The sequence below is a fragment of the Dendrobates tinctorius genome, unplaced genomic scaffold (genome assembly GCF_039654945.1).
Source record: "Dendrobates tinctorius isolate UK_male_01 unplaced genomic scaffold, ASM3965494v1 ptg000029l, whole genome shotgun sequence".
Lineage (NCBI taxonomy): Eukaryota > Metazoa > Chordata > Amphibia > Anura > Dendrobatidae > Dendrobates > Dendrobates tinctorius.
In genome coordinates this window covers 33,876,512-33,899,011 of record NW_027361697.1, presented here as the reverse complement: position 1 = coordinate 33,899,011, position 22,500 = coordinate 33,876,512, and the positions used below count along the sequence as shown (strand labels likewise).

The following is a 22,500-nucleotide window of genomic DNA, read 5'->3' as shown; positions in this document are numbered from 1 at the left end:
ACAGCAGGCGGTGCGCACACTGTGATGATTTGGACGTCTGCAGTAAAGTAGAGCGATTGCAGCATTCAATGGAAGACTGGACAACCCCTTTAAGTAGAGTAAGAAGTTTTACCAACAGCACAACTTATCGCCGATCACTGGGGCTCCACCAGACATGATTAAGGAGGTCCTGTGTCCCCCTGTGAATGGAAGCGGCGTCAATCACATACCGCCACTCTTTTTAGGGTCTATGAAGTGAAAGCTCTCGGTTATCGCCGTCAGCTCGAAAAACTTTTACATGAGTGCACTTGACTGCTGTTCCATCCAAATGCTGGACCCAGGACACCCCAACTAGTGCTTGGTGGGGGTCCCAGTGGTCAGCAACCTATCATGACAAGCTCAGCCCCTCTGATCAGAAAGTGATGGTGTAAGCTTGCAGCAGCCCATGCCTTTCTAATAACAACCCTTTGTACCTCCTCCAGCTTCTTGGCATTGCCCGTCACAAACACCACACTCCTGACAGTCACTGCAGCCATCTCCACACTTCACATGGACAGCAGACGGAAAGGCCGCCCCCGCCCCAAACCCCACCACCAATAGCCCATGACTACCACGACCTGGAAGTGATTGTCACCACACAGAACCACCGTGCCATGAGCCTGAGCTGCCACTAGATGTCGCTGTGTTCATGTCATAAGAAGCTGTCAGCCGCAGACTTCTGTTCGCACGTCCAGTCGTCATCTGTTTAGTGAATCCAGTATTAAAATAACGGCGCAAAAACAGATGAAAAACGTAAACCCAAATTTCCATTTTGATCCATCTATAAAAAGACACTTTGTTTTCTGTCTGTAACGGATCAGTTTCATTCATTATTGCATTTGCGTCTGTTTTTTGTCGAGGTTTTGGTGTCTCGTGCCCTTCTTTTTTCCACCTTTCCATTTGTACCTTTTTTTTAAGTCTACTTGATGTGTTCACTTATTTTTGTACTATACTCCTCTCTAGCGGGCCCGATTCCAGCAGTGTCGGCACTGGGGATCCCTTGACGTTGTTATGTCATGCAATCCCAGCGGCCAATCACTCTCCGCACCTTCGGATATATCGCATACATCTGGAGGAAGCGAGAGCTGCTTCTTTTTTTCACTATCTCCGGATGTATGTGATCCGTCCGTGGGAGGGGAGAAGGAAGCAGCCGCCGATTGTCGGCAGGGGTCGCGGCCCCCCGGCAGCTGATTCCCTCCAGTAAGACCACATTGGAGATGATAACGCCCCGGACCCCTCTTTCCCCCAATATCTTACACCCGGTGATTGCCGCATTCACATTTGATCATTTACCCATGTGCTTGTACCAGTGATGGCCGGACTCTTACGGCATTGGGAAGGATTATTCTCATCATCACCGATGGATACCATTGCAAAGTTCTTGTAAAAATGAGCAATTGTGATTCAAACTCCTCATCTCTTAAGGATGGGGTGATTTTGCTTCTGTTATTGTGTACTGCTTGTTGCCTAGGTTACCGACCACTTCTGCAGTCTATCAGCGGAGGCGGGTCTCCAAGGTAACGAGAGCTTCCGATAGAGGATAGGACTTGGTCACCGGAGTGCACGGCGGGCTCCCGCCTGCCCTTGCAGATACTAAGCTTCCCCATAAAGCAGACAGCTTACACCCCTTAGGCTATGTGCACAGGTAGTTTTAGGTCCTGGGGATTTTTCCGCGCGGATTTGGAAAAATCCGCAGGTAAATTCTCAGGTCAAAAGACCAGCGGTTTAGCCCTGTGGCTTCACACCACTGCAATGGAGGTGTGAAACCGCTGCGAATTCCGCACAAAGAATTGCCATGCAATGGATTTGAACCTGCAGCAAAATCCGCAGCATGTGCACAGCGTTTTTCAGTTTACCATTGAAAACAATGGTACTGTACAATGCAGCTAAATCTGCTGCGGAGCCACAGATCCTGAAACGTTGCAGATCCGCACCGTGTGCACATGGCCTTACACCCCAGTGTGATGGAGCAGCATGGGGGCAAACAATGAAGAGGCCACACAGGGGCGGACATATCATTGGTGCAGGCTGCGCAGCCACACAGGGGCCCCAGAGGTAAGGGGGCCCATTTCTACCCCCAAAGCAGGTGCAATTTTTGGAGCTCTTGGGCTGCAAAGGGCCCAAATATTGTCTTTGCACAGGGACCCTCTCTGTCTGTGCCCTCCAATGGGCCACTTGCTGCTAATTTTCCCATGTGGGCACATGTGGTGGGCACAACTGTCACGGAGCGGCGGCGGCTCCTGACACATCCATGTTACACACATTTATTGCCATGGTGGTGGCCGCCGATCACTGCCGCCGACCACTGCCACTCACACACTGCCGCCGATCACTGCCACTCACACACTGCCGCCGATCACTGCCACTCACACACTGCCGCCGACCACTGCCACTCACACACTGCCGCCGATCACTGCCACTCACACACTGCCGCCGATCACTGCCTCACACACTGCCGCCGATCACTGCCACTCACACACTGCCGCCGACCACTGCCACTCACACACTGCCGCCGATCACTGCCACTCACACACTGCCGCCGACCACTGCCACTCACACACTGCCGCCGACCACTGCCACTCACACACTGCCGCCGACCACTGCCACTCACACACTGCCGCCGACCACTGCCACTCACACACTGCCGCCGACCACTGTCACTCACACACTGCCGCCGATCACTGCCACTCACACACTGCCGCCGACCACTGCCACTCACACACTGCCGCCGACCACTGCCACTCACACACTGCCGCCGATCACTGCCACTCACACACTGCCGCCGATCACTGCCACTCACACACTGCCACTCACACACTGCCGCCGACCACTGCCACTCACACACTGCCGCCGATCACTGCCACTCACAAAGGGCCCAAATACACACCGCCGTTCACTGCCACTCACACACTGCCGCCGATCACTGCCACTCACACACTGCCGCCGACCACTGCCACTCACACACTGCCGCCGATCACTGCCACTCACACACTGCCGCCGATCACTGCCACTCACACACTGCCGCCGACCACTGCCACTCACACACTGCCGCCGATCACTGCCACTCACACACTGCCGCCGATCACTGCCACTCACACACTGCCGCCGACCACTGCCACTCACACACTGCCGCCGATCACTGCCACTCACACACTGCCGCCGACCACTGCCACTCACACACTGCCGCCGATCACTGCCACTCACACACTGCCGCCGATCACTGCCACTCACACACTGCCGCCGATCACTGCCACTCACACACTGCCGCCGACCACTGCCACTCACACACTGCCGCCGACCACTGCCACTCACACACTGCCGCCGACCACTGCCACTCACACACTGCCGCCGATCACTGCCACTCACACACTGCCGCCGACCACTGCCACTCACACTGCCGCCGACCACTGCCACTCACACACTGCCGCCGATCACTGCCACTCACACACTGCCGCCGATCACTGCCACTCACACACTGCCGCCGATCACTGCCACTCACACACTGCCGCCGACCACTGCCACTCACACACTGCCGCCGATCACTGCCACTCACAAAGGGCCCAAATACACACCGCCGTTCACTGCCACTCACACACTGCCGCCGATCACTGCCACTCACACACTGCCGCCGACCACTGCCACTCACACACTGCCGCCGATCACTGCCACTCACACACTGCCGCCGATCACTGCCACTCACACACTGCCGCCGACCACTGCCACTCACACACTGCCGCCGATCACTGCCACTCACACACTGCCGCCGACCACTGCCACTCACACACTGCCGCCGACCACTGCCACTCACACACTGCCGCCGACCACTGCCACTCACACACTGCCGCCGACCACTGCCACTCACACACTGCCGCCAATCACTGCCACTCACACACTGCCGCCGACCACTGCCACTCACACACTGCCGCCGACCACTGCCACTCACACACTGCCGCCGATCACTGCCACTCACACACTGCCGCCGATCACTGCCACTCACACACTGCCGCCGATCACTGCCACTCACACACTGCCGTGCCACCGATCACTACTGCAGCTACCGCACACAACATAAACACAGTCACACGAGGAAGACAAGACCCAGTCATAGTCCCGCCCCCCGTCCAATGAAAAGCTGCGCCGGCAAGTTACTGGCCAATCAGAACACGAGCTTCCGCTCAGGCCTTTTCCATTTCCTCAATGAATGCAGTGACCCGGAAGTGCTGGTGCCCATGTGACAGCCATGAGCTAGAGCCGCACCATGAACCTGTTACCGAGGAGCAGTAAGGAGTTCTCCTCCGGCCAGTACTGGGAGCAGTTCTTCAGGCGCCGGGGGGAGCGGGCGTTCGAGTGGTACGGAGGCTACCTGGAGCTGTGCGCTGTGCTGCACAAGTACATTAAGCCGAAGGATAAGGTGAGGCTAGCGCCCTCTCCTGGCCGCGCTCCCCGTTGCTCACGTGTGTGCTGCTGTGGGGGAGCTACTAGTGATATTCTGCAGACCTGAGTGTGAATGTACAAAAGACCAGAATCAGTGTCTATGCACCTGCTGGGAAGACGGGTGGCAGCCTGCATTCTGCTGATGTCTCGTTATTATTTATTTATATAGCGCCATTGATTCCATGGTGCTGTACATGAGAAGGGGTTACATACAAATTACAGATATCACTTACAGTAAACAAACTAACAATGACAGACTGATACAGAGGGGAGAGGACCCTGCCCTTTCGGGCTTACATGCTACAGGATGGTGGAGAAGGAGACAGTAGGTTGGGGGGTTGCAGCAGTTCCGGTGTTGGTTGAGGTGATATCACCGGTAGTGGAGAGGAGGCAGTGGGGATCATTGCGGGCTGTAGGCTTTCATGAAGAGGTGGGTTTTCAGGTTCCGTCTGAAGGATCTGAGTGTGGTTGATAGTCGGACGTGTTGGGGCAAAGAATTCCAGAGAATAGGCGGGAGAAGTCTTGGAGGCGGTTGGGTGAGGAGCGAATAAGTGTGGAGGAGAGAAGGAGGTCTTGGGAGGACCGGAGATTAGTTCAAAAATATATGGGGGAGACAGGTTATAGATGGCCTTGTAGGTCAGTATTAGTAATTTGAACTGGATACGCTGAGGGAATGGGAGCCAGTGAGGAGATTTGCAGAGGGGAGAGGCGGAGGAGTAGCGAGGAGAGAGATGAATTAGTCGGGCGGCAGAGTTAAGGATGGACTGGAGAGATGCTAGGGTGTTAGCAGGTAGACCACAGAAAAGGATGTTGCAGTAGTCGAGGCGGGAGATGATGAGGGCATGCACAAGCATTTTAGTAGATTGCGGGTTGAGGAAAGGACGGATTCTGGAAATATTTTTGAGCTGGAGGCGACAGGAGGTGGAGAGAGCTTGGATGTGCGATTTGAAGGACAGGGCAGAGTCAAAGGTTACTCCGAGGCAGCGGACTTCCAGTACGGGGGAAAGCGTGATGTCGTTAATTGTGATAGGTCAGGTAAGGAAGATCTGTGAGATGTAGGAAAGATGATGAGTTCAGTTTTGTCCACATTGAGTTTGAGGAAGTAAGAGGAGAAGAAGGAGGATATGGCTGATAGACACTCTGGGATTTTGGACAGCAGAGAGGTGACGTCTGGGCCAGAGAGGTAGATCTGAGTGTCATCAGCATAAAGGTGGTACTGGAATCTGTGGGACTTTTTGAGTTGCCCCAGACCAAGTGTGTAGATTGAGAAGAGTAGGGGTCCTAGAACAGAGCCTTGGAGGACTCCCAACAGAGAGAGGGTGGGATGAGGAGGTGGTGTGGGAGTGGGAGACACTGAATGTGCGGTTGGAAAGGTATGAGGAGAGCCAGGATAGGGCAAAGTCTTTGATGCCAAAGGAGGAGAGGATCTGTAGTAGGAGGCAGTGGTCAACTGTGTCGAAAGCAGAGGACAGGTCTAGAAGGAGGAGTATAGAGTATTGTCCATAAGCTTTGGCGGTAAGTATGTCGTTAGTAATTTTGGTCAGGGCTGTCTCAGTGGAGTGATGGGGGCAGAAATCAGATTGTAAGTTGTCAAAGAGCAGGTTAGATGAGAAGTGGAAGGAAAGTTCAGCGTGGACGTGCTGCTCCAGTAGTTTGCAAGCGAATGGGAGCAGTGATATTGGGAGATAGCTGGACATAGCGGTTGGGTCGAGGGTTGGCATTTTGAGGATAGGCGTGATTGTGGCATGTTTGAAAGCAGAAGGAAAGGTACCAGATGTTAGTGATAGGTTGAAGAGGTGGGTTAGGGATGGGATAAGTGTGGTGTTGAAGTTGGGGAGGAGGTGGGATGGGGTCGAGTGCACAGGTTGTGAGGTGCGATTTGGAGAGGATACAAGTAAGCTCCACTTCAGTGATGTTAGATAGGGAGGTTATGGGGTTTGGGCATTGGTCTGGTATTAGATATGGTACATCTGGGAGGACAGCTGGCAGCCTGCATTCTTCTGACATCTCGTCATTCTGCTGTTATTAGACATGGTCCATGTGTACAGGTGGGAGGACAGCTGGCAGCCTGCATTCTGCTGACATCTTGTTATTCAGCTGTTATTAGATATGGTGCATGTGTACAGGTGGGAGGACAGCTGGCAGCTTGCATTCTGCTGACATCTTGTTATTCAGCTGTTATTAGATATGGTGCATTTGTACAGCTGGGATGCAGATGGCAGCCTGCATTCTGCTGACATCGTTATTCAGCTGTTATTAGACATGGTCCATGTGTACAGGTGGGAGGACAGCTGGCAGCTTGCATTCTGCTGACATCTTGTTATTCAGCTGTTATTAGACATGGTCCATGTGTACAGGTGGGAGGACAGCTGGCAGCTTGCATTCTGCTGACATCTTGTTATTCAGCTGTTATTAGACATGGTCCATGTGTACAGGTGGGAGGACAGCTGGCAGCCTGCATCCTGCTGACATCTTGTTATTCAGCTGTTATTAGATATGGTGCATGTGTACAGGTGGGAGGACAGCTGGCAGCCTGCATTCTGCTGACATCGTTATTCAGCTGTTATTAGACATGGTCCATGTGTACAGGTGGGAGGACAGCTGGCAGCTTGCATTCTGCTGACATCTTGTTATTCAGCTGTTATTAGATATGGTGCATGTGTACAGGTGGGAGGACAGCTGGCAGCCTGAATTCTACTGACATTTTGTTATTCTGCTGTTAGATATGGTGCATTTGTACAGCTGGGATGCAGATGGCAGCCTGCATTCTGCTGACATCGTTATTCAGCTGTTATTAGACATGGTCCATGTGTACAGGTGGGTGGACAGCTGGCAGCCTGCATTCTTCTGACATCTCGTCATTCTGCTGTTATTAGACATGGTCCATGTGTACAGGTGGGAGGACAGCTGGCAGCCTGCATTCTGCTGACATCTTGTTATTCAGCTGTTATTAGATATGGTGCATGTGTACAGGTGGGAGGACAGCTGGCAGCTTGCATTCTGCTGACATCTTGTTATTCAGCTGTTATTAGATATGGTGCATTTGTACAGCTGGGATGCAGATGGCAGCCTGCATTCTGCTGACATCGTTATTCAGCTGTTATTAGACATGGTCCATGTGTACAGGTGGGAGGACAGCTGGCAGCTTGCATTCTGCTGACATCTTGTTATTCAGCTGTTATTAGACATGGTCCATGTGTACAGGTGGGAGGACAGCTGGCAGCCTGCATCCTGCTGACATCTTGTTATTCAGCTGTTATTAGATATGGTGCATGTGTACAGGTGGGAGGACAGCTGGCAGCCTGCATTCTGCTGACATCGTTATTCAGCTGTTATTAGACATGGTCCATGTGTACAGGTGGGAGGACAGCTGGCAGCTTGCATTCTGCTGACATCTTGTTATTCAGCTGTTATTAGATATGGTGCATGTGTACAGGTGGGAGGACAGCTGGCAGCCTGAATTCTACTGACATTTTGTTATTCTGCTGTTAGATATGGTGCATTTGTACAGCTGGGATGCAGATGGCAGCCTGCATTCTGCTGACATCGTTGTTCAGCTGTTATTAGACATGGTCCATGTGTACAGGTGGGTGGACAGCTGGCAGTCTGCATTATGCTGGCATCTCGTCATTTTGCTGTTATTAGACATGGTCCATGTGTACAGGTGGGTGGACAGCTGGCAGCCTGCATTCTTCTGACATCTCGTCATTCTGCTGTTATTAGACATGGTCCATGTGTACAGGTGGGAGGACAGCTGGCTGCCTGCATTCTGCTGACATTTTGTTATTCAGCTGTTATTAGATATGGTGCATTTGTACAGCTGGGAGGCAGATGGCAGCCTGCATTCTGCTGACAGTGGATTCATCTCCTGTTCTGTTGTTAGATTGCTGTATGTGACATGTTGAATGTATTCAACTGCTTGGACAGGTGACAGCCTGCATTCTACTGAGATCTGATTATTCTGCTGATGTTAGATTGTTGCATCAGACATGGTGCAGGTGTAGAACAGACATGATAGCTGGCAGCCTGCATTCTGCTGGCAGACCTGTTTCCTCTGTTGCTCTGTTATTAGATGGCTCTATGATATATGGTGAATATGTTGGGGATGGTCTATGTGACTTTTCCAGCTAAATCCTTGCAAACTTGGATCGTTCTGATACAAGTGAATGATGTTTCCATATCCACTGTCAGCTGAACATATCTGTACGCATTTCCAGACATGCTTTTTATTGCAATCCTGAAACAAACATTCAGCTGCTGGGACATGTGTGAAAGTGGAAGAGAACGAATCGGGTCTTAAAGGGGTTGTTCAGGCATATAACATGGATGACCTTTTCCACTGACAGGTCATCAGTCTCAGCCTATAGATCGGCTCCTATTCATGTGATTAGGAGCTGTCCTCCAGTACTTGGCAGCGGTTGCTGCTCGTTGAATGGAGCAATGTTGTTCAGCTCCATTGAATGTTTGCATCCAATGGCTGACGCTGGAGCGAATAACTGCTGATCTGTGGAGATGCCAGGGGTCGGCTCTCCAACAATCTGGTACTGTGGGTAAGTCATCACTATGCTCAGGGACCCCCTGTGTCTCTGGAAACACGTGCAGACATGGGGAGAAGTTACAATTTCCAGATATGGTCCTTGGTTGGATTGTAACCCAGCGCGGCACAGCAGCAGTGCCAATCACTGACACACCGAGCCTTACATTGTTTTATCCTCACATGTTTCTTGCAGGTCTTGGTTGTGGGATGTGGCAACTCTGAGCTGAGCGAACGACTCTACGATGCCGGATGCCATAATTTGACAAACATTGATGTAAGCGAGGTAGTCATTCGTCAGATGAATGATCGCAATGCCGGTCGGCGACCCAACATGACTTACCAACTCATGGACGCCACCAAGACTACTTTTTCAGATTCCCACTTCCAGGCTGTGCTAGATAAAGGGACACTGGATGCAATCCTCACTGACACCGAAGCTGGCACCCTGGAAACTGCTACCAAATTATTGACTGAGATTGGCCGAGTTCTCCAGTGTGGTGGGCGCTATCTCTGCGTATCTCTGGCTCAAGCCCATGTGCTGGAGAAGTTGGTCACGCAGTTTTCTCAAGGAGGATGGATGGTTCGTATTCACCAGGTCTCGGAGAGCAGCAGTAAGAAGTCCGGTAGCCAGTTTCCCTTGCCAGTCTTTGTATTTGTGATGACTAAAGTTAAGGAGATGCCAGGTCTCCCTCAAGTCTTGGAGATGATGCCGGAGGATGAAGGTGGGAAATCTGTTCGTTGTGGAAGCCCTAGTGAACTGATGGACATGGTGAAAGAGAGACAGAGCTACGCATTGATCCGGAGCCACTTAAACCAGAACCAGAATTCTCCAGAGGTGTCATTAGACTTATGTGATGGGGTTTCTGGAAGAACACGTTATACCTTCCATGTGGTGGATAGTCCAACAGTACGGCTTCCTCACTCCAATCACTTTGCTATTTTTATCAGTGAGTATTCCCTTTTCCTTTTGCTGCCTAAATAATTGGAAATATGAATTGCAACCAAAATTATTCAAGCCGTATAGCAAATTGGGTCTGTTAGCATTCTTTACAAATGTTCTGCTGTTTGCAATAAACTAATGAGGGAAAAAATATTTCCGTAGCTGAGCACAACTGATTCACTAGTGTGTTCAGTCTCAATTATTCGCCCCTTCAAGACAAGCAGCTAGTAGAGCCCATGTGACTGTTATGACCTGGTGGTAGCTTGAACTATTGGCGAACAGTGACTTCTGGTTCACTAATATTTTTGTGTTTGCATGTTGCAACTGCTGCCTTCAAATCCCATCACAGATTTTCTATGGGGCTGAAGTCAGGTGACTGGCGGCTACTTCATAATTTTCCAGGATACAAAGCCTTAGTAGACTTTGACATGTGCTTGGGTTCATTGTTCTGTCGGAAGTTTTATTGGTGCTGAAGCTTCACTTTCCTCACAGAAGACATGATGATTTGTCTCAGGATTTCCTGATACTTAATTGAATCCCTCTTATCCTCCATGCTGTAGGTTTCCATGGCCAGAGGAAGCAAAGCCGCCCCAGAGCATCACCAAGAAGCCACCATGCTTTACTGTAGGCGGGGTGCTCTTCTCAGCATATGCTTCACTCTTTCTTCTTCAGACATACCTGATCCATAGATCTGAAAAGTTAGTTTTTGTTTGTTTGACTCCATAGTAAAGAATCCCCATACTTCTTATGTGGCTCATTTATGTGATTTTGAGCAGATAGGAGATGACATTTCTTATGCTTTTGGATCAGTAAAGGTGTACATCTTGGAGTTTGGGCATGGAGACCTTCAGTGTTTTATTATTCACCTTTCTGTACAAACTGATACTTCAGTGCCTTCTGCTGCCAAATCTTGCTGCAGATTTTTTGCAGTCACTTGAATGTTTTTGATCACCCGCTTCTTCATGAATGTGGTGTCAGCCGTCCAGGTAGTAAAGCCAGTGTCCCTTTTAACTTTGAAACTGTGAACTTTGCTTCTAGCTTTATCTCTATGGACACTCAATGCCTTTTTTTTATCCTTTCAAATATGATCTCCTCTCAACATTTTGGACCTCTTACTTGACAACCCAAGAATATTTGTGAACTGGAGGCCATTGACCTTGAGGAATGGGCTAAGGTTCCTCATGAGCACTTCCAAAAGCTGGTGTCTGGCTACCATGAGGTGAGATGAGCATCTCTCTATAGTCTGCAGACTGAGGTATCTCACAGGGGAGCCGCACAATCCTCCTGGTGACATCCAGCTGCAGCATCCTAGTTCTGTGCAGGCAGAACAAGGATTGTGAAGCCCCTGAAAGACATCACTCAGGCCGTGTATACCCTCACAGAACAAAGTGACGCTGCCGTGTTGGCTGGTAAGAGTCGGAAGCCATCCTTCTCCTGATTCTAACAGGCCAGTAGCATCGTTCTTATGTGCTCTGTGGGTGGATACAGCTCGTCCCAGGAATTGTAAATGTATGTTTAAGTGTGTGTGTGTGTGTGTGTGTACTTACAAGATGAGCTTTTATTTTACAGTATGTGTGATCTACACAGGTATATGCGCATGGCCTCATTCAATATTCTATAACTGAATATATTTTAAAGGAGTTTTCTGGAATCTTATATTTTTCATGATTGACTTGTTCTAGTTTAAAATAAAAATCTCTGCAGTTTTTTTCACCCTCCCCTTCTCCAAAACACCGCTGTACTGCAGCTCTGGTTTTTATTCACAGGCTACAGGGGTGATGTGACATTTGTGGCGCACATGACCGCTTCAGCCAAAAATAGAATTGTAGAACTTTGTCATATGCGTTTGTATTCAGCCCCCTGTAGTCTGATACTTCACATCACTCTGAGAACACCACCCCTACCGTCAAACACGGTGGTGACATCATTGTGCTCTGGGAATGCTTTTCTTCAGGAACAGGGAAGTTGATGGGAAGATGGATGGCGCTAAATACTGGACAATCCTGGAGGAAAATGGAAAACCTGGGGACTGAAGCATAGGTTCACCTTCCAGCAGGGCAATGACCCTAAACATACTGCCAGAGCTACAATGGATGGCTTAGATCAAGGCATATTTGTGTGTGTGTGTGTGTGTGTACGTGAACGGCCCAGTCACAGTCCTGACCTAAATCCCATTGAGAATCTTTAGGCCCCGTTACACGCAACGATGTCCCAACGATCCGACGTGAATGGGATCGCTGGGACATCGTTAGACAGACTCACCAGCGATCAGGACCAGCGAGCAAGCAGGTATCTAGGGTAAACAGTGGGTAACTAAGAGCCGCGCGGCTCTTGGACACCCGTTGTTTACCTTAGATACCAGCATGCAGCGTCGCTGATCGTTGCTTTCCCACTGCCACACGCAGCGATGCGTGCTGGCCAGCGGGAGACCAACGATCATAAAACGGTCAAGGACGATCCTGCACGATCAGTGATGTCCGGCAGGTGGGCCGGTCACTGATCCATGTCACACACAGCGATCTCACTGGCGAGATCGCTGTGGCATCACAAAATCGGTGAGATCGCTGTGTGTGATGGGGCCTTTTGACAAGGATTGAAAATTACTGTTCACAGACTCCTCCATCCAATCTCGCTGAGCGATTCTTGTGTTCATAGGGGTGTTGGCTGTGGGATCTCCACAGATCATACATTTATTTTTAATCCTATGATACTGTTTGTTTGTGGATAACCCTATTATTTTTTTTTTTTGTCTTATGGTCTCTGCCTTCTACCAATTTCATAGTCCCACAAGGAAGGGAAACGGAGTGGCTTTTCGGTTCAGAGATGGGACGGAGACAGTTGGCAGGCAGTGTTGGGTTTCGTCGTTTGCTTTTCGTGGCCTTGCATAGAGACCAGCAGTATGAAAGCATGGAAGCTATTCAGTCAGAGTTGTCAGCCAAAGTGCTGGAACTCGCTCCTCCAGGATTGCCTGACAATCAGCAGGTAAGGTCTAGGGACAAATGAACCAAATTAACAAAAAAAAATGACCGGGTACGTCCAAAAGGGCAGATCCTCAGAGAGGAAAATCCCCACCAAACGACGTGGCTTTTGCTGCAGAAATGCAAGAAATGCAGATCTGCAACGTTTTGTTTTTTTTTTTTTTTTCCATTGCATTACAAATGGAGTATTTGCAGCATAAATTGCTGGACTGTAATTGTCATATTTATTTATTTTTTAATATATATTTGTTTTTGTTCTGTGCTGTTTATGGACCTGTTTATGTTTTGCTTGTATCTTTTTGTATAGTGTCGGACTGGGGTGCCAAGGGACCACCTGTAAAACTCCAGAGCCCCCCTCTCATCTACATTCAAATATGACTTTATCCTCATTCACAAAATTCTTTAGCAATAAATTGGCTTGATTGGTAATTTAATAAGATGCCGCCTTTCTTTGTATATGGTGAATCAAGTGTATTGTGCCAAGTATTGGTCACATAAGCGGGTGCTGGCCCACTCCTGTATGGGGGCCCACCAGAGGATTCTCCTGTTCTTCTGTGGGCCAGTCCAAGCCTGTATAGAACTGTTCTCATGCAGTACTGTCGTGAAGAAAGTAGGTTTATTTAGGTTTGGATTTGTACCATGATTTATAACATTCATCTTTGGCTCTTTTACACAGATTCCCTTTTTATCCGCTGGCGGAGACATTGGTATCCGGACAGTCAAGTATCGTGGCAGGAGTGAAATGAGTGGGGAGTATGTGGTGGAGGACGTACGAGGGGATGGAACAAGCTATTTCAGGCGCCTTATTTTCCTCAGTAACCAAAATGTAGTCCAGTCTGAGGCTCGGCTGCTGCCCAGTAACACTCCTAGTGGTAAGACTCACGAGACAGGAAAACTACACCTGACGTAAGGAATAGCTAGCAGAGCCCTGGCACTGTCATTTCTCCCCCCTGTACACCACCTGACCTGTTGTCAGCCCCTTTACCAGTCGAGAGAATATGAATGCTCTGGTTTAAGAGGAAGATTATTTTTTTTTTTTTTTTTTTTTCTACTGAAAAGTTGAGCTTGAGGATATGTCTATGGAGAGCTATATGGGTGTGGGATATAATGTTACCTTATTGTGATTTCCTTGTATTTTTATTAAATGTTTAAAATGTGTCTTGCCAGCGAAAGTGGTAATTCTTGCCAAAAATTGGCATGTGGCTGCAAGGTTTAAATCTGCCTAGGTTGTCATTTAGCTACATGCAACAGCACCCGCGATATGAACCTCATATTGTTGCTTTCTCTTAAATAGATTTGCATGGGCAGTCTCACTACCAGAAACATCTGATATATCTCAATATAAAAAAAAAAAAAAATTGAAAGCTACTCTGCCTTTTCTATGTTCTCATGTTCCTTTAAGCTTACTGTGTGTGTATAATCTCACAACTGGAATTGTATATAATATATGTAATCTCCTAAACTATAGTTATGCGACATGAACTGTAAAGTAATCATCAGTAATTGTGATAGCTGTATCTGTTTCCTAATTCCCGACAAGTGACAGAATAGCTATTAAAAACCTTTAGTGTTACTTTGGTTGACATGATAATGATGTGTGAAACTCCGTAGACTCGACATTCTTTTCATTATTGTAGTTTCTCTTATTCCAGGTCTGAAAAAGAAGAGAAAAGACAAGAAGAAGCAGCAGAAAGCAAATGACAAGACTGAGCCGGAGATCACACATGTACTTGACAAGAGCTACTTGTGCTGTGAACATCATAAAGCAATGATTTCTGGACTGTCGCTCCTACACAATCCCGGAGTAGCCCCAGGTTTGGTTTTATACTCCATAATGATAGGGAGTGTGAAATAATGTTAGCTGGCATAATTTAATATCGAAATATCTGTCGTTTCTGGACTAAGCATCATATTATGTGTATAAGGGAAATTCGAGTTAGGAATTGACTGAAAAACATTGCAACCAGGCGCAACATCGGATGCTCTGTGGGAGCATTTATTGGCATCATGGGCCTCCCGATGAACTCCGTGCTTAGGAGGAAAACGCGTTGAGGCGATATTTTATTAGTGATAAGCTACGTTACATCTATATGACTTTTTGCTGGTTTTGATTTTGGACATAGTGCAATTCTATGGAACATGAATGGTATGGGTCATATTGCCAATGGTTTTTTCTTCATGGGAGAATAATGTTGTTGTTAGTTGAAACCGGTATCTCAAAAGTTAAGGTTGATCTCCCATAGATATCATTGGTCGCTATTGGCATATGATTATTAACCCACCCCTTATTAAGGGGATTCTGTTTTGACGTACTTTTGATTTATTTGGGGGGATTTTTGTGATAGCAATTTTCAATATTGCTTTTTTGGCCCTATATGTACCCCTATAGAAATCCTTAATATTATGGAGGGTCAGTAAGGGATAGTCTACGTGGAGCGGGGGCACCAGAACAACTTAGGGTGAAACACCTCCGCTGCTAGGTAGGGCTAGCCATAAATAGGGACCGATAGCATAGTGTAATTTGTCTCTCTATGCACTATGTCCCGTAAAATGATTATTCCAGCTATAATATTTCACCCCTTTTTTTTTTTTTTTTTATGTATCCTATTGGTGGTTTTTGGCATGAGTTTTCTGAGTATGGTTTATTGAACTCAGCCATTTGTTTGTTCCGCAATCTGGTATATTCTAGACACAGACCTCAATAGGGTGAGTAGGGACAGCCGCCGTGGAGCGGGGGCGCCATTTGCGTTCCAAGAGGGTGCCAACCTCCGCTGTCAGGCAGGGAAGAATTATAGGGCCTTACAGGGTCAGATTAGAGTATATACCTCTGCCTGACGTGGTATCATATTTAAGCTGGATTTTTTTTAAATATTAATCAGTGTTTTTTGTGCCTTTTTGAGATTTTTTTTTCTCATTTTTTTTTAAAGATTTGACAATAAAGGATTTTTTAAGAATTAATTTTTGTTTAGAAGCCATTGGATAACTAGTTTGAGGAATATTGATTTTTTTTTTTTTTTTTTTTCTGATCAAATTTTCATATCTATCAATGTCTGATGGGTGTGAGTACGCTGACCCGCATCCTGCCAGACGAGGGGGCTGCAAACCGAGTACAGAGCTGCACACGTGGGCATGAGGGGTTATGATCATTTGCTTTAAGCTAAGCCTAGATGACTAGAGACCGAGGATGATTAGTTTAGCACTTCTGATATTCAGATCTGTCTCATAGAATCTTATTTCTTCCTTTGCAGAGCATCACCTCTCCGTGTTGGTGGTCGGACTCGGTGGAGGCAGTCTGTCCCTCTTTATCCATGATTATTTCTTGGGTTCAGAGGTTGAAGCTGTTGAAATAGACTCTGCGGTCCTGGACGTTGCCAGACGCTGGTTTGGTTTCACTCCAGATGATCGGTTAAAGGTTCATCTTGCCGATGGTCTGGCTCATATAAATGAACTGGCAGAAATAGGTAAGCTTTTTTTTTTTTTCCTTTTCCTTTACCCTTACCCTGAACTTGTCCTAAGCTGAAATCTTTTCTTAATTTTTTTTTTTAACTCATCTTCTGGAGTACATCCCTCTCCTCCTTCCCCTCCATTCTGGCCAGCGGTGGTGCGTGATGCGCTCCTGATTGACAGTGTGGGCCACTGGCATGGTCGGGTTCTGGACTGAACTGCATGCTCTCCATTGCTGGAAGCAGAGGAAACTTTGCATCTGCAGCTTCAGAGAAGCGCAGGAGGACTGTGGCTGGTAACAATCAGTGATATGGCCAGCTTCACACTAGCACTTGTAAGATTTATAGAGAAGATCTTGTAAGCACATGCCCCTTGCCCACGAGACCAGCCACAGCTGATAAAGTAGCCGGTAATCTAGGCAACAAGCAACAAACTTAAGAATCCCTCCATTGTTGTACGGTTTGTACAACCACTGTGCATTTTTTTTGTTTCTATGAGCATTTGACAATTTTACTTATTAATTAAGATGAGATGAACTCTCCAGGGAATAACCCGAAGTTTTTTGTTTTTTTTTCTAGAAGGCTCCTTTGAATGCATTTGGCATCAGAACAACAAGTACTATTTCTAAATAAATATTATGGGGTGAGCAAGGGCATTAGGAAATAATAGGCTTTATGCTTTCTTTATGCAGGTCTGAGACTCTCAGATCAGTTTTTACACTTTCAGCGAATATGTATTACAGCAGGATCATGTTCGATACACCGAGCAAATCGTAACCAGTATTAGGCCATGTTCAGTATTCAGTCAGTATTTTACCTCCGTATTTGTAAGACAGAACCAGGAGTGGGTGATAAATACAGAAGTGGTGACGTGTTTCTATTATACTTTTCCTCTGATTGCTCCTCTCCTGATTTTGACTTACAAATACTGATGTAAAATACTGAACGTGTGAACTTGGCCTAACTCTGTTTGTGTTTTTACAGGGTCTTCACAGCCAGATATAGAATTCTGTTATTCTGCACACCTCTATGTAAGCGCCACTCCTGATTGGAACATGCCAGAGCTGCAATCATTATCCTGCAGAAATCTGAGTGTTTGTTCACACTGAGCTTTTTGATATGGACTTTGGAACAGATTCATGTTTATTTTCTTTTGGGAAAATATGCCTATAGTGCACATGGTGTGTTTCTCCCCCCCCCCCCCCCCGTCTCCTGAACCCCCAGGTGTTCTTTTTCATTTTCAGTAAAGTTTGATCTTCCCATTCACTTGACTTGGAAGTTTTATCTTTACACCAGGCACCATGCAAAAAACAAATACATTGAGCATTGAAAGGGTATTCCTTTGAAGGCATATCCAATGGGTGGACAGGAGGATTGCTGATCAGGCAATAGACTCAAGTGATCTCTGACCCATTGTTCTTATGTTCATTTAGAAATCGTACTCGTCGATTAAAATATCATGGAATTTCTAGTGATTTGCCATAACGCTGAGATGGCAATACCCCCTTTAACTATCCAAAAGCTCTCTAGGAGCTATAAGGTGTGTGCCAATAAGCAGGAGGACCTGCAGTATCAACCTGCAAAATTGTGGTCGCTGCTCTGAGCGATAACACTTGTGTGAGATAAGTGGTGCTGGGTCCAAAGGGATTCAATGAGCAGTTGTGTACAATAAATCTTTAATCCTTAATAGACTTTTCATCTCCCTAGGAAATGTTCCCTACGATGTGATAATGTTTGATGTAGACAGTAAAGATTCCAGCCTTGGTATGAGCTGCCCACCTCCTGCTTTTGTGGAGAAGAAGTTTTTACAAAGTGTCCAGAAGATCTTAAAGAATGATGGTAAAGAGCGAGAATCTCATTGCTTCTCTTACCGCACGTCACGCCTAGCACGTCCACATGTGTATGAGAAAACATCAGTCTGGTGGCCTTACGGAGTTTGTTTCAGATGCACAGGAATAAAAACCTGGGGTCATATTTGGGGGAAAAAAAATTCATATGGAGGTATTCATTCTACCGTTATGTAGTTCTGAAGTTGGTCATGTATTAATTTCGGGACTATAGTTGGGTGGTACATGACTCACTACACGCTACAGATTATAACAGTTCAAGTTGACATCTGTGGGATGCACAGATGGGGGATTAAGTTGGAGGTGCTGTCACTAGGTCAGCAGTTCATGTTGCCCCCTTGAGTATTATTTTTTTTTTTTTATCAATGCTTTTTTTTTATGGTCTTCCCAAAGAGGGTATGGCTGGCAGAGAAATTATGCATAGTAGCCTAAAGACATGCCCCAGAGGATCCTGTGAGCCACGCCTCGATGTAAAAAACATAAGTTGGCACTCGGTAAAAAGGCCAACATCTCTGTATCTGTAGAACAGCGAAAAAAAAACCACCCAAAAGCTGAATACTCTGGGGGCAGAGGGAATATAATGAGAGCAAAAGGTGGACAATTGTGTCTTATGACAGGTCCACTTTACTTTTTTGTTTCTTACATTCGCTTTACTCAAAATTCCATCGCAGGAAACCTAAAATATGTATGTTAGGGCTTCCATGAGGATGAGGCTGGTCACACCATGCTAGAAACCTGGGAGCGAGTTTTCCCAGCTATGGACCAGCTATTATGAGGTGGACATAGTAGATGATGACAAATATCTCCTTGTGGAGAAATATTGTCAAAGTGGTGGTGTCTTATGAGAATCTTTGCTGCCATAATAAATAAGGAGGCGCATGCACCTCTCAATAAATCAGCGTCTGCTCCTATAGGCACTCTAAGACCGGCAAGAGAATTGCCGGACTCGGTGAATCGCCCCCTTGGAGTTTACGCTTCAAAAATTCAGCAAAAAGGCTCCGGAGCAGATTCACCAAGACTGGCACCCTCACATTGTGTCAGTCTTGCTGGAGTACAAGGCAATGAATTCATTAAGAGATGTGCCATAAATGCAGGGACTGAAGTAGTGTTTTTGGTGTGTGCATGGAATGGGTGAGCGCAGTCATGCCCCATCCCGCCCTGGCTTTGTCCATTTTGGCTTATTCAAATTGGTGAATGCCAAAAGTAGCAATTTTTGTGCAACGCCATGTCGTGCACAATTGTCGCTTTTGCAACAGTGTTCTGGCATAAAAGCTTTGGCGAATTGGCCCTATAGTGTGCACATTCCCTAAGGGCGCATTCAGACGTCCATGCAAATTGATCTGTTCTCGAACCGATCTGCACATACGTCTGAATGTGCCCTAATAGTGAATGGTAGAAAAAAGGGAAGAAAGTTCCAGCGCCAGGAATGGAAAATTAAAAATCCATTTTATTGTGCCAATGCATATTAAAATTCCAGCAAGTACAGCATATCAGTCGGATGACTGCAGAACAACGCGTTTCGACGCCTCAGGTCTTAATCATGTTCAACATGATTAATCAGAACATGATTAAGACCTGAGGCGTCGAAACGCGTTGTTCTGCAGTCATCCGACTGATATGCTGTACTTGCTGGAATTTTAATATGCATTGGCACAATAAAATGGATTTTTAATTTTCCATTCCTGGCGCTGGAACTTTCTTCCCTTGTTTCTACTATTGATTGACTGCCTAGTCAAATCCGTGTGCAGGATTTGGATCCTACCAGCAAGGCAGTGCGGTGAGCTGGATTATTCTGTTCTTTTACCTAATAGTGAATGGCTCCGTTAGAATCTTGTTTTTCAAAGATTCCAATAGAAACCTTGACTCTCTGCTCAGAGGAGAGCACGGTATATTTGTGAACCTAGCATAAACATGGAGCTTTTTGGTAAGGTTATTGCCTAGTGATAATGTGACTACTTGTGTAACTTATAAAGCCGTCTTCTGTTCTTTTTAGGAATCTTTATTCTAAACCTGGTGTGCCGTGACCCTGTGTTGAAGAAGAAAGTGATAAATACTATTCATGAGGTTTTCCCTCTTATTTATGTGCAAAAGATTGAGGATGAAGTGAATGAAATCCTTTTTTGCCGTCCTGTTTCTGGACAAAGTTGTGACCTCGCTGATCTTAAGGAGTCTGCAAGAAGCTTGGAGAAACAGTTGAAGAGACCGGGGATGTTGTGGGATGAAACCTTTGTTCTTGCCGACATGCTGAAATCAGTCCACGTTGTGTGAAAAAAAAAATCAATATTGGCCTCCTTGGCAAAGAATTCCTAGAGAAAATACATTTTATGGACACAAGAATAGCAATGTATAGAATTCCAATTTTAATTAAAAAAAAAAAGTCACTCTTGTAAGATACTGTTCTAATATTTTATATGTTTTAAAGGTTAATTTTCTCTTCTTAGTGGCATCTACTAAAAAAGTGAATGGGGGATCTCATCTGTTCTGGATCTCATCTCCTGGTCAGAGTAGAAAGCAGACATACAGTGGGTAGGGAAAGTATTCAGACACATTTAAATTTTTCACTCTTTGTTTCATTTCAGCCATTTGGTAAATTCAAAAAAGTTAATTTTTTTTTCTCATTAATGTACACTCTGCACCCCATCTTGACTGGATAAAATAATAGAAATGTAGAAATTTTTGCAAATTTATTAAAGGAAAACTGAAATATCACATGGTCATAAGTATTCAGACCCTTTGCTCAGTATTGAGTAGAAGCACCCTTTTGAGCTAGTACAGCCATGAGTCGTCTTGGGAATGATGCAACAAGTTTTTCACATCTGGATTTGGGGATCCTCTGCCATTCTTCCTTGCAGATCCTCTCCAGTTCCGTCAGGTTGGATGGTGAATGTTGGTGGACAGCCATTTTCGGGTCTTTCCAAAGCTGCTCAATTGGGTTTAGGTCAGGGCTCTGGCTGAGCCAGTCAAGAATGGTAACAGAGTTGTTCTGAAGCCACTCCTTTGTTATTTTAGCTCTGTGCTTAGGGTCATTGTCTTGTTGGAATGTGAACCGTCGGCCATGTCTGTGGTCCAGAGCACTCTGGAAGAGGTTTTCATCCAGGATATCTCTGTACTTGGCCGCATTCAGGTTTCCTTCAATTGCAACCAGTCGTTCTGTCCGTGCAGCTGAAAAACACCCCCATAGCATGATGCTGCCACCACCATGTTTCACTGTTGGGATTGTATTGGGCAAGTGATGAGCAGTGCCTGGTTTTTCTCCACACATACTGCTTAGAATTATCACCAAAAAGTTCTATCTTTGTCTCATCAGACTGGAGAATCTCATTTCTCATAGTCTGGGAGTCCTTCATGTGTTTTTTAGTAAACTCTATGCGGGCTTTCATATGTCTTGCATTGAGGAGAGGCTTCTGTCGGGCCACTCTGCCATAAATGCCCGACTGGTGGAGGGCTGCAGTGGTAGTTGACTTTGTGGAACTTTCTCCCATCTCCCTACTGCATCTGTGGAGATTTTGGTGTATTTACTTTTACGTAGAAAAAAAAATATGGCTATAAGAGTTTTGGTTTAGGCATTGTCATACTTTCCAGCCAGGTCATTTTCTCCTTCGCCTCATTGGGGGACACGGGTACTGTGGGTGTATTCTACTACCGCCAGGAGGCTGAAACTAAGTGGATGAAAAAAAGGTTAGCTCCTCCTCCGCAGTATACACCCTTGCCTCGATTGCGGGCGGAATCAGTTTCTTGCTTAGTGTCCTAGGAGGCACACACGTCTGGTCTTTTTCCAGACTTGTCTTTTTTTTTTTTTTGTTCTTTTTCTTCTATTTTCCATGAAGATGAGACAGGGGCAGCGGACCCTATTGAAAGGGTCCGATTTCCCCAAACCAACAACGGGCGAGCACGTGTGAGTGTCGCCTCCACGTATCCTTTCCCGCGACGCGGAACATGATGCCGGACTCGCCCTGACCACCCTAAGGTATCGAAACCCTAGGCTGTACAGAGGCCTACGAATAGTCCGTGCGGCCCCCACTGCTCCACCGCCGCCTTGCAGCACCGCAGTCTAGCCGTGGACGGTCCCTCTCCTCATCCCATGGAGGGAAAGATGGAGCTAGGGTGCCTGCACCGTCCTTGATTTGGATACAGCCCCCCTCTAACCCCCCCCCCCCAACCTGAGGATCAGCTGGAGCTCCAGGGTTGAGGCGCTGAAGGAGGTGGGCTGGGAGGGCTCCTGAAACCCCCCCCCCCCCGGGTCGACATTCCCCTGGGCGGCAGTAGCGGTTGGGAGCCAGCATGCGCCCCACAGCGGTAGCGC

The 22,500-nt window shown here is 46.9% G+C and overlaps 2 protein-coding genes and 1 long non-coding RNA gene across 4 annotated transcripts in view; 2 read left to right on the top strand and 1 right to left on the bottom strand.

Moving 5' to 3' along the window:
- Positions 1–590, bottom strand: part of ITPA (inosine triphosphatase) — a 32,706-nt gene extending 32,116 nt beyond the window's left edge. For both annotated transcript variants that reach the window (XM_073571533.1, XM_073571534.1), the window contains exon 1: positions 453–590. In XM_073571533.1, the coding sequence (XP_073427634.1) occupies positions 453–515 (63 nt within the window). In that variant the 5' untranslated portion in view covers positions 516–590. The remainder of the gene's footprint in view (positions 1–452) is intronic.
- A 3,595-nt stretch (positions 591–4,185) lies between these two features.
- Positions 4,186–20,906, top strand: METTL13 (methyltransferase 13, eEF1A N-terminus and K55). The gene is made up of 8 exons (XM_073571531.1): positions 4,186–4,429; positions 9,183–9,936; positions 12,712–12,911; positions 13,584–13,779; positions 14,560–14,721; positions 16,156–16,368; positions 18,058–18,189; positions 20,191–20,906. Exons 1-8 carry the CDS (start codon positions 4,277–4,279, stop codon positions 20,463–20,465), a joined length of 2,085 nt encoding a protein of 694 aa, XP_073427632.1. The 5' UTR covers positions 4,186–4,276; the 3' UTR covers positions 20,466–20,906.
- On the top strand, positions 9,945–11,774 carry LOC141085908 (uncharacterized). The gene is made up of 2 exons (XR_012231436.1): positions 9,945–10,915; positions 11,059–11,774. It is a non-coding gene; the product is annotated as an uncharacterized lncRNA (long non-coding RNA).
- Positions 20,907–22,500: the final 1,594 nt, after the last annotated feature.